Raw genomic sequence first — 12,767 nt, 5'->3', positions numbered from 1 at the left:
GTTACATTATATTTTATATCAAGATTCCACATTTATCACAAATGGCGTGGTACTTATATTGTTACTTATAAGGTTACTTAACCTCAGTTTCTCCAAGTTGGGTGGAGCAGAAGACGTCGACGGTGCTTCTCCACGACAAAATTTCTTAGAGCTTGTGGCCACAGATTTTCAAAAAAATATTGCTGCCAGTACAGCAGTCACTCAAATATTGCATCATGTTCCAGCGAAACAACGTTTCAAAAGATGCATGTATTGTATTATCTCGACAAAAGGTAAATGTGTTCCATTATATTTTATATGATCATTCCATTTTTATCACAAATGGTGTGGTAACATTGTTGCTTATAAGGTTACTTAACCTCAGTTTCTCCAAGTTGGTTGGCGCAGAAGACGTCGACGGTGCTTCTCAATAACAAAATCTTTTATAAGTCGTGACCACAGATTTTCAAAAAAATATTGTTGCCATTACAGCATCCTTCTCAAAGCATAAGGAAAACGTTGCTTTCTGCGACCCAAGTCTTCCAATGCCAAGGGGGGCCCAGACTCAAAACCTTGGGGGAGCCTAACATCGCCCATACAGACTTCGTGGCTATGATAAGGCCATCTGCTACTCTTGATTTTCTGAACAATTAATGGCTGCTTAGTTTTTTCACGTACGAAGGTATACACAATAATGTCAGACCAGTTAATTCTTAGGGTAATCCAGAGGTAGTTATTTTTAAAACCCCATATTTGTTTTTCTGTCGTTTTGTAAGTGCCTATGCCTAGTATCCACACATTAATTCAGTGATGACATTATTATTTAGAAGTTGGTGCTTTAGCTTCAGAGAGTATGCAGTTTTTCCAGACTTTACTCGGTTAGGTAATAGCCATGCCAGTATAGGCAATGCGTTTAGTAATTGGGCTTTCCAGGCTTTGACAATTGGCTAGCTGTCTAAAATGCTACATGAGGTTACCAAGGGCTGCCTTCAACTTGACGGCAATTGGAGCTCTTCATTTACCATCAAAACTGGTATGGGACGAGGGTATTCTGCCATCAAGGAATTTTTTGACTGTGCCACAGATTAGGTCATGATCCGGACAATTGACCACTTGTCTTTTTCCCTCTAATTTGGAGACCAAGTCCTTACCGTTGAAAGCTCCACGCATGACCTTGCAGTGGTTACCAACTCTATCCAAGGGCTGAAAGATGTTTTCAATAAATGCAGAAAGAATCCGCAAAAGTTAAGCTTAAAGTAAATTGGGGAACAAAAAAGGATAATGGTAGGGGAACCACCAGACCCGGTTACGACATCATAGCTTGATAAGCCCATGTTGAAGTTGCTTCAAGTTTCATCTATCTTGGCTCTATCATTTCAAACGAAAGCTATGTGGATGCAAAACTCAGTGGAACAGCTCCTTTTGTAATTGGAAGACTCAATACCGTGTAGAGATTGCATTATATTTCTAGACACACAAAGATGTGCATATACTACTCATCATTAGGTTATCCCTACTCCATGTGGCTGAGACAGAGCCCCCTTAATCCTACCATCAAGTTTATGATAGACTTATGCTCGACTTTGACTCCATATCTCATAGTTGGTCTCCCTCAAACAGCAGACCTCAGGTCAGGTGAAAGGACAGCCAAAAAAAGTTTGGCAGAATGGCCGATATTGAAGTTGACAAGGCCACCCTCATAGCAGCAGATTAGCTCACATTGGAGAGGTAAATTTGTGATGCTCTCTACGTTACGTGGCAGAAGTCCTGTGCAAAAGCAAGTGACTAAACTAATTAGAGGCTTTGGTTAATTTCTGATAGCTAACGACACAGAAGATAAATGCGCAAAAGACAGAAACTTATATAACAAGTTTTATTAGAGACATACTAAGTCTGACCAGAGTCTTTTTTTATTAAAGTCTTGTTTGTTCGTAAGCAGAAAAAGGTGAAGAGCAATTGGATAAATATTACATAAATCTTACGTTATCTGTACATTTCTTATTTTCTTGAAGATTAGTTGGCAGGAACAAATAACTTGCTAGTCTCCCCGTCATCCCCGTCTCCGGTCATCCAAAGAGGCACTTCAATTCCTTTTAACAATTAAATAAAAAAACGAATTTTTTTAACTGAAAGTAAGGAGCGACATTAAAACTTAAAACGCACAGAAATTACTTCGTATATGAAAGAGGCTGCTTCCTCATCAGCACCCCTTTCTTTACGCTAAAGTTTGACTCTTTCTCTCAATTCTTCTTTTTAAAACAGTAAAAAACTTTAGCGTAAAGAGCGGGGCGTTGATGAGGAAGCAGCCTCTTTCATATACGAAGTAATTTCTGTGCGTTTTAAGTTTTAATGTCGCTCCTTACTTTCAGTTAAAAAAACTCGTTTTTTTTATTTAATTTCTGAACGTTTTTGAATCAATGCATGTTTTGATTTTGGCTCTCCAAAGAGGAATAATCAAAACGAAATTTGCATATTTTTTTTTTCTTGGGCTAAATGGCTTTCTCATAATTTTGATCGAATGATTTTGAGAAAAAAGAGCGGGGGCGAAGCCTAGTTGCCCTCCGATTTTTTGGTTAATTAAAAAAGCAACTAGAACTTTAAATTTTTTACGAATCTTTTTATTGGTAAAAGATTTACGTAACTTATAAATTAGCTTACGTAAAGAACTTTTGTATTCTCATGTTTTTATTACATATATGAGGGGATTCGCCCCATCGTCAGTACCTCGCTCTTCACACTAAAGCTTAAATTTTATCCCAATTCATTAAGAATGACCCCTGAATCACAAAAGCCGTAGAATAAACAGTTGAAATTACTAAAAATACTTTAACGTAAAGAGCTAGGTATTATAAGGAGGTGAGCCCCTCATATGGGTAATAATTTCTGTTTGTTTTAAGTTTTATTGCTGTTCCTTACTTCCAGCTGAAAAAGCTTTTTCACATTTATTTTTTAATTTTTTTTTTAAATAATGCTAGTAAATCCTGCTCTCCCTTCATGGAAGTTTTCTTCTCCCATGACAAATTCTCGATGGAAAGTTCCCCCAGCATATCCCCCTCTTCTCAACCCCTCCCCCCAACCAAAAAAATCCTCCTGAAAACGCCTGTATACTTCCCAATAACCATTATTATATGTAAGCATAGGTCGAAGTTTGTAACTTTTTGCCCCTCCCACGGGGACTGTGAGGGAGTAAGTCGTCCCCAAAGACATAGTTATAAGGTTTTTTGACTACGCTGAATAAAATGGCTATCTCAGAATTTTGATCCGTTGATTTGGGAGAATAATTACCGTGGGAGGGGGCCTAGGTGCCCTCCAATTTTTTTGGTCTCTTAAAAAGGGCACTAGAACTTTTCATTTCCGTTAGAATGAGCCCTCTTGCAACATTCTAGGACAACTGGGTCGATACGATCACCCCTGGGAAAAAAAACAAAAACAAAAAAACAAATAAACACGCATCCGTGATCTGCCTTCTGGCAAAAAATGCAAAATTCCACATTTTTGTAGATAGGAGCTCGAAACTTCTACAGTAGGGTTCTCTGATACGCTGAATCTGATGGTGTGATTTTCGTTAAGATTCTATGACTTTTAGGGGGTGTTTCCCCCTATTTTCTAAAATAACGCAAATTTTCTCAGGCTCGTAACTTTTGATAGGTAAGACTAAACTTGATGAAACTTATATATTTAAAATCAGCATTAAAATGCAATTCTTTTGATATAGCTATTGGTATCAAAATTCCATTTTTCAGAGTTTTGGTTACTATTGAGCCGGGTCGCTCCTTACTACAGTTCGTTACCACGAACTGTTTGATACACCTAATTAAGGATATAATTCATGGGACATTTATTGAATATTTGCCATCGAAAAATATAACAGAAACAGGAGCTTAGCTTTTATGACACAGTTTTCCCTTTTATGAGGATGTTAATTTTTAAAGTTGCCAAATCAATATGAAGGTCATGGGAGTGAATATTAATTATATGCTGTTATAAATTAAAAATAACAAAATTATTAGAGAAAATGAGCCAAAGAGATCAGTTCTAATGACTGAAGCCTCCCCTGATTTGATCCCAATTTTGTTTTGCCACTTCATGCTTTTCCAGCTACTTATCATATTTCATACTGTCAAAAATATTGAAGCATTGTCAAATCCTTCAAAAGTGAAATTTTTCATCCTCTATTGCTATTCAGAAAAACAGTCATAGTTACATGTATATACATAGATTTGCCTCTTTTTCCAAATTCTGATTTTCATTGGCCAAATCTGTGCTAGCTAGTAGGATATTTGGTAACAATATAGCTGGACTTACTTTCAAACTGTTAGAACCCACCCCCTTCCAAGGTAAAAAAAACAACAACAAAAAACAATGAATGATTACTTTTCGGAAAAACTACAGAATCCTCGTTGATGAAACCATACCATAAAAAATTCAATACGTACAATATGAAAAATAAATAATTGTTTGAATGCATAAAAAAGAACAAAACAGATAGGTTGGTAAACAATATAATCGGGTTTTATTTTATAATACATTAAGTGTAATTATTTGGTAAAAAAAAAACTGTTTTTTTAGTAACTAAGATAAACGAGCACTTGAACAAGGACTTGACCTTACTCATCCATCCAACCACCTAAGACAAAACAGTATAACCAATCCATCAACCAAGTGCCCATCGTGCCCATCATGCCCATGCCATTAACCAAATGCCCATCATTAATGATGTCCAAAATCGAGCTAAGTTAATGTAAGTCGTTGTACAACTACAAGTAAAAGCACCTTAAATCTAATAAAATATTCCCCAGGTGACAATTTGCTATGTGCCTGAGAAAATTTGCCTGGTTTTTGAAAAAGGAGAGAAACAACCTAAAAAAACGATCAATCATCGCCTCACCAGATTAAACTTATCGATAAACCCTATTGTAGAAGTTTCAAGCTCATATCTACAAAACAAAAAGGAATTTTGATTTTTTTTTTTGCCAGAAGAAAGATCACGTAAGCGTGTTTATTTGTTTCTTTATTTATTTGTTTTGGTTTTTTTCTTTCCCAGTGATAATCAAACCAAAGAAATGGTCTGAATCGGAAGAGGGCTCATTTATTTCTAAAAAAAAATTTGGAGAAAAAAAAAATCAAATTCTTCATAGTAATTAATGGAAACTAAATAGCGATCTTTATCATAGGCAGCGCAGTAGCGCTGCCTAAGTAAAGAACGCTGTTGGCACAATCTATTATTTATTTTTAGACCAGGAAACTTCGTATAGAAAGAGTTGCCATACAAACTTCAAAAAGGGCTCATTTGGTCGGAAACTGCAATTTCTAGTGCCATTTTACTAGTCGAAAGTGATTGGAGGGTAACCAGTCCCTCCATGCCAATCATTTCCCAAATAAATTCAATCCCTATTTTGAGATAGCAATTTTGTTCAGCATAGTTGTAATTATGGCTTAGTAATTATGTCTTTGAAGATTACAACCCCCCAGAGCCGGGCTTAGTGCAAGGGTTGTAAGTTATGTCTTGGCGGCATATAAGGTTTTTTTTTTACAGAAAGGATGGTTCCTATAAACTTCGAAGGGGGCTAATTGGATTGGTAATCAGAAGTTCTAATACCCTTTTTAAGAGCCAAAGTGATAAGAGGGCACCTACTCCCTCCCCCAAACGTCGTATTTTCCAGAAATACATCCAATAGGAATATTGAGATAGCCATTTTATTCAAAATAGTCCAAAGATCAAATAATAAGGTTTTTGTTGTTGAAACAAACCCCAAGAGCCGGAGTGTAAAAGTTGTAAGTTATGACCCGGGGGTGTTTAATATTCTTATGAAAGGGATGGATGTACAACCTTTAGAGTAGGCTCATTTGGTTGAAAATTGGATGTTCTAGTTTCCTTTTAAGAGTTAAAGGTGATGGAGGGCAACTAGCCCCCCTGACTACCCCTCTCTTCACCAAACACGTCTGATTGAAATTATGAGACCTATATTTATTCAGAATAATAAAAAAAACGCATAACAATGCCTCCAGGGCTGCCAAAACCCCCAGAGCCCTGGGGTAAGGATTTTAACTTATGCCCTATGGGTATAAAAGGTTCTTATGGAATAGGTGTTCGTATAAACTTCAGACGGGGCTCATTTTATTTGGAATTAAGAGTCATAGAGCCCTTTTTAAGAGTAAAAAGTGATTTAAGAGCAAACGGCCCCCACATCCACTATTTCCCCAAACATATCCAATCAAAATTCTGGGATAGCAATTTCGTTAAGCGTAGTTGAAGGGTCTGAAACTTATGTATTTAAGGATGAAGATCCCCCCACAGCCCTCAGGGCAAGGTTTGTAAGTAATTTCCGTAGGGCAAATAAGGTTATGATAGAAAGGGTGGTCGCAAATACTTCGGATGGAACTCATTGGATTGGTAATCTGAAGTTTTTGTGGCCTTTTTAAGAGTCAAAGTGATCATAGGGCAACTACCCCCCACACGTCTTGTTCTCCCGAAATACATCCAATCGAAATTTCAAGATATCCATTTTGTTGAAAATAGTCCAAAGATCATATAACAAGGTTTTTGGGGTTGATACAAACTACCAAAGCCTTGGGGTAGGGGCTGTAAGTTATGCCCAAGGTGCATTTAAGGTTGTAATGGAAGGGATGGGTGTATAAACATTAGACGTTGCTCATTTGGTTGAAAATCGGAATTTCTAGTCAAACAGTTCGTGGTAACAAACTGTAGTAAGGAGCGACCCGGCTCAATAGTAACCGAAACTCTAAAAAATGGAATTTTGATACCAATAGGTAAATAAAAAAAGTCGTATTATAATGCTGATTTTAAGTATATACCTTTCATCAAGATTAGTCTAACCTATCAAAAGTTACGAGCCTGGGAAAATTTGCCTCATTTTAGAAAATAGGGGAAAACACCCCCTAAAAGTCATACGATCTTAACTAAAATCACATCGTCAGATTCAGCGTATCAGAGAGCTTTATTGTAGAAGTTTCAAGCTCTTATATACAAAAATGTGGAATTTCACTTTTTTTTGCCAGATCACAGATGCGTGTTTGTTTGGTTTTTTGTTTTGTTTGTTTGTTTTTTTCCCCAGGGGTGATCGTATCGACCTAGTGGTCCTAGAATGTCGTGAGAGGGCTCATTCTAATGGAAATTAAAAGTTCTAGTGCGCTTTTTAAGTGACCCAAAAATTAGAGGGCACCTAGGCCCCCTCCCACGCTCATTTTTTCCCCAAAGTCACCGGATCAAAATTCTGAGATAGCCATTTTATTCATCATAGTCGAAAAACTTAATAGCGATGTCTTTGGGGACGACTTAATCCACCGCAGTCCCCGTGGGAGGGGCTGTAAGTTACAAACTTTGATCTATGTTTGCATATAGTAATGGTTACTGGGAAGTGTACGGATGTTTTCAGGGGGATTTTTTTGGTTTGGGGGGGGAGTTGAGGTGTGGGGGGTGCTACGTGGGAGGATCTTCCATGGAAAAACTTTTCATGGGGGAAGAGACTTTCAATGAAGGGGGCGCAGGATTTTCTAGCATTATTTAAAAAAAAACAATGAAAAAATAAATATGAAAAGTTTTTTCTACTGAAAGTGAGGAGCACCATTAAAACTTAAAACGAGCAGAAATTATTACACATATGAGGGGTTTACCTCCTCGTAATACCTCGCTCTTTACGCTAAAGTATATTTAGTAATTTCAACTATTTATTCAACGGCCTTTGTGATTCAAGGGTCATTCTTATGGAATTGGGACAAAATTTAAGCTTTAGTGTAAAGAGCGAGGTATCGACGAGGGTGAACTCCCTCATATACGCAATAAAAACATACGAATATAGAAGTTCGTTACGTAAGTTAATTCGTAAATTACGTATATTTTTTACTAATAAAAATGTTCGTAAAAAATTAAAAGTTCTAGTTACCTTTTTAAGTAACCAAAAATTGGAGGGCAACTAGGCTTCCTCAATCGCTCCTTTTCTCTCAAAATCTTACAATTAAAACTATGAGTAAGCCATTTAGCCAAAGAAAAATTAATATGTAAATTTCGTTTTAATTATTTATGTTCGGAGAGCCAAGATCAAAACATGTATTAATTAAAAAACGTCCAGAAACTAAATAAAAAAACAAGTTTTTTAAATGAAAGTAAGTTACGACATTAAAACTTAAAACGAACAGAAATTACTCTGTATATGAAAGGGGCTTTTCCTATTCAACACCCCGCTCTTTACGCTAAAGTTTTTTACTGTTTTAAGAGGTAGAGTTAAGAGAAAGATTCAAACTTTAGCTTAAAGAGCAAGGCGTTTAAGAGGAAAAGTCCCTTTCATATACGGAGTAGTTTCTGTTGGTTTTAAGTTTTGATGTCGCTCCTTACTTTCATTTAAAAAAGCTTGTTTTTTTATTTAATTATCTTTTAAGAGCCAAAAGTGATGGAGGACAACTATTCGCGCTCCAACTACCCATGTTTTTACCAAACACATCTAATTAAAATTATAAGACAGCCATTTTATTCAGAAGAGTCCAAAGAATATATAATAATGCCTACATGATTGACACAACTTCCCAGAGCTTTGAAGCAAAGGCTGTAAGTTTTCAGAGATGTTTCAAAGTTTTCAAATCAAAGATGGGACCCATTTGATTTTAAATTGGAAGTTATATTATCTTTTTTAGGATTCAAAAGCAATTTGAGAAAAACCAACCCCCCTTCCTCCAAGTCCATCATTTCCCAAAACAAACCTTCAAACAAAGTTTTGTGACTTCTATTTTTTGAGTATTATTGAAAGGCTCAATAATTATGCGTTTTGGTATGTCAAACCCCTCCCCCACCCGTTGTCTCAGGACAAGGGTTGTAAGTTAGTAGTTTTTTCATTGGCTACATATAGCATATCTTATTGAGAAAAGGTATCTATGTTTGATTTTTACTTTCCCAAAATATGAAGGGAATTAAGGTGAATCTTTCGGGATTTGTTGAGGGGAGTGTTAAGCTAAATCAAAACATATTATTTGTATACGTGTTGTCAAAAGGGCGTACCTCAGAAGTGACTGAGTATATGAATTTGGAACTTTCAGAAAATGACAAGGGAGATGATCATAAAGGCAAACAGATCATAAACCCAAAACGAGCAGAAATTAACATGAGTAGGGCTGACGAACGGTATGTCTACTCAAGGGCAGATCATAATTTGCAGTTTACAGAGACAGTTCAATTCTTACAACAGGGGGGGGGGTTGTAACAGTAGCCCATTTGTAAGAGAAAAACTAATCGCAATTAGTGAAAGGCCAATATTGAAAAATTAGCATAAATAGCAGTAACGATTTGAGAAAGGTCACTCCTCAAAAGGCTTATCAAGTCTTAGCATCTGCCCGCCCACAGAGGCCTTACTCGTTTGCTTTGGTTTCTTGTTCTTTCTGTTTTGTGTAGTGTTTGTTTTGTTTCTTTTATTGATACTCCGCTTTGATTTTTGTAGCGGGTCAAAAATAAATTATTATTGTATGCAAGGTAAGAAAATTCAGCAAAATCAGAAAGACAATTACCCAAGATCTTAGCCAGAAGAGTTAAAACAAAAATCGAACGTCGTAACGAACTATACGTAAGGAGCGACCTTGGAATTTGCTTGAGTACTTTTTTCGTGGGGGAGATTTGGTGGGGGAGAAACTTTCGTGGGGAAATTATCCACAGGAGCAAATTTTCACAAGAGGGGCTGGGGGTAAAAATTTATACAGAAGGGGGGGGACTTCCGGCGTGATTGAGAAAACAACGAAAAATCAAAGTCTTTTTCAAATAAAAGCATGCCAAGGAGAATTTTTCATTTGGAATCGTCCAGAAAAGTAATTTTCTGAATTTTTTGCACGGATAGAATTTTCCGAGGGTGTATTTTACTTGGGAAGAACTTGCCATGGGGAAGTTTTTCGCCATTATTTGAAAAACGATCAGTAATTAAATAAAAAAAGTGTTATCAACTGAAAGTAAGGAGCAACATTAAAGCTCTAAAGTTTGACTTTTTGTCCTAATTCGTTAAGAATGACTCCGGAAATACAAAAGCCGTTTTATTAGAATAAGAACCTTTTCTAAAAGTACTATAAAAGTTTAGCGTGAAGAGTGAGAGATTGGGGAGGAGACAACCCCCTCGTATATCGAGTTAATTCTGTAAGTTTTCAGTTTTAGTGTTACTCCTTACTTTCAGTTGACAAAAAATGTTTTATTTAATCTTAAAATGAGTAAAAGATATAACTACTCCCTGCCTTGCCCCCTTTTACTTGCTTACTTTTAAGAAGAGACACAGGCTATTCAGCCGAACTCGGTATCAAGAAGCTGCTGGACCAAATGCTTCCATTGGGTTCTGTCTTCTGTGATTGGTCGAAGAAAACTCCTATTATACAACCACAGAAAAGATAATAATGAGGACTTCTTTCCCAAGACAGTGAACCAACAAAACCTATTTGAATATTTCGGCCCTATATCTATATCCCGCCGTCTTCAGCAAAGAAAATAATAAACAATAAAACGCTTACAATAAAAGCTCTCGGCTAAAAATCTATTTTTTTTAATAGCATTGGCATCATTACTTCTTAACGAAAAGTTCAGCCAAGACTGTGTGATAAAAGCTAACATTTTACAAGCTAAAAAGGTTCATTCATTGAACTAACTGTATTTATTAAAAATTGGAATAATTTATTATTGCGATATTTGCTTTCTCTGCAGTGTCTCAGTAGTGCGATACACTGCAGTTCTCGGCAGTGTGATATTCAAATAGGTTTTGTTGGTTCACTGTCTTGGGAAAGAAGTCCTCATTATTTTCTCTTCTGTGGTTGTATTATGGAAAGGCAGTGTGGTCTTCGTTATTATTTAAAACTCCTTTTACACCTTGTCTGACCATGCTTTGGGAATCCTCTAAACGTTTCGACATCCTTTCTGACGACGTTATGCCAAGATTGCATCTGGCCACCTGACTCCCCTTTGTTTCTTAATAATAGAGGATAGCACATTGCTAAATTCAAGAAACGTATTTCAATACTAAAATGAAGCTTTATAACTGAAACATTAACCCCAAAACTATGTAAAGAAAAAAAAGTTGACAATGGACCACACTATTGAACGCTTTTGAAAGATCATGGTTGCAGCTGCAACCTAGTAAAGACTGAACGGCGGCCCATAGTAACCAGAGTTAATTTTTTTTAAATTGTCTAGCGAGAAAACATTGCTATTTGTAGCTGATTCAAATATGAGAACTATTATTTCGAATAAATGTTATTTGAAAACAAATTTGCAGGAATTTGCAGGAAATGGCTTTGGAGCAAAATGACAAGTACAGTATTGGATTTGCTATTGTCAAAAACCCTTTGCAGGAAACCAACAGTCCCCACGTTGAACGACAAGGGAAACCACTTTTTTGCATGGGTACTACTGATGTGTCCTCTTTTTTCTGCTGTTTTTTTTCTTCTTCTTCTTAACTTTTTCATTACTGGCCGTATAAAGGGGGGAGGGGGCTAGGAGGCTTGCAGCCCTTTGCAGGAAACCTACAGTCCCCACGTTGAACGACAAGGGAAACCACTTTTTTGCATGGGTACTACTGATGTGTCCTCTTTTTTCTGCAGTTTTTTTCTTCTTCTTTGTAACTTTTTCATCACTGGCCGTATACAGGGGGGAGGGGGCTAGGAGGCTTGCAGCCCTTTGCAGGAAACCTACAGTCCCCACGTTGAACGACAAGGGAAACCACTTTTTTGCATGGGTACTACTGATGTGTCCTCTTTTTTCTGCTGTTTTTTTCTTCTTCTTCGTAACTTTTTCATCACTGGCCGTATACAGGGGGAGGGGGCTAGGAGGCTTGCAATCCTTTGCAGGAAACCTACAGTCCCCACGTTGAACGACAAGGAAAACCACTTTTTTACATGACTACTACTGATGTGTCCTCTTTTTTTTGCTGTTTTTTCTTTCTTCTTCTTCGTTGCTGGCGGGGAACAGAAACATCATACAGAGCTAGTTAAGGGCTCATTTAAAAGCTATTGTTTTCTATGTCCAATCACTTTTTATAAATTAGCCTTAATATTACTATAATTTTAGGTGACACTATTTTGGGGAAATCGAAAGCCTGTGGAAACTGAAAGAGGTACTATGATAATCTCTATCGTTTGAAACCCTACTGAACAGGAGAACTGGGGGGCTAATAAGACATTATAGAGAGCTGTTTAAGTGCTCATTTGTAAGCTAATTTTTAATTTCAATCAATTTTTATAAAGTAGACGCGATAAGGCCATAATAAAGTGTCATATGACACCAATAAACTACACTTTTGTTTTTTCCATTTTTTTTAACGTAACTGCCAAAAATGGAGTTTTCCAATGAAAAGACAGCAAAACCAAAAAAGGTATATAGCCTTTTTTTGTGGATTAATGAAAGGGATCCATGCCTTTTTGATCTAGGTACGAAAATACGCATGATATAAACCTAATTGTCCATTTGGATTTACATACCTTTTGGACGTCAACCGCAGTCAAACACAAAGATAGATACACTTGAATCTTCATAAGGTCAAATACTGCACTACCAACTCTTTCTTAAAAAGAAAAGGGGAGATACTGAGTCGCCTAAGACATAGAAATATGTCAGCCAATGGAAGGACTTGTTCGAAAGTTGCGTCAAAGAAGATAAATTGAAACTTCAATGGGAACATAAAGGACGTAGGAGTAAACGAAGTAAAATATTTTAGGTAATAAATAAAAGCTTACCCATAATTTAACTTGAGTCGTGGACTCACAACAAGAGTTGAAGGTTAAGGCATACAGGGCCACAAATAAAAAAGAGAGGCGGC

At 36.7% G+C, this 12,767-nt stretch overlaps 1 protein-coding gene across 1 annotated transcript in view; it reads right to left on the bottom strand.

The window, feature by feature from the left end:
• LOC136027445 (uncharacterized) overlaps positions 1-12,533 on the bottom strand; it is a 29,452-nt gene extending 16,919 nt beyond the window's left edge. Inside the window, exon 1 of the mRNA XM_065704725.1 lies at positions 12,430-12,533. Coding sequence (XP_065560797.1) covers positions 12,430-12,483 — 54 coding nt within the window. The 5' untranslated portion in view covers positions 12,484-12,533. The remainder of the gene's footprint in view (positions 1-12,429) is intronic.
• Positions 12,534-12,767: the final 234 nt, after the last annotated feature.

The sequence above is a fragment of the Artemia franciscana genome, chromosome 5 (assembly GCF_032884065.1).
Source record: "Artemia franciscana chromosome 5, ASM3288406v1, whole genome shotgun sequence".
Taxonomy (NCBI): domain Eukaryota; kingdom Metazoa; phylum Arthropoda; class Branchiopoda; order Anostraca; family Artemiidae; genus Artemia; species Artemia franciscana.
The sequence above is the reverse complement of the archived record's forward strand: the minus strand, read 5'-3'. Positions and strand labels throughout refer to the sequence as shown.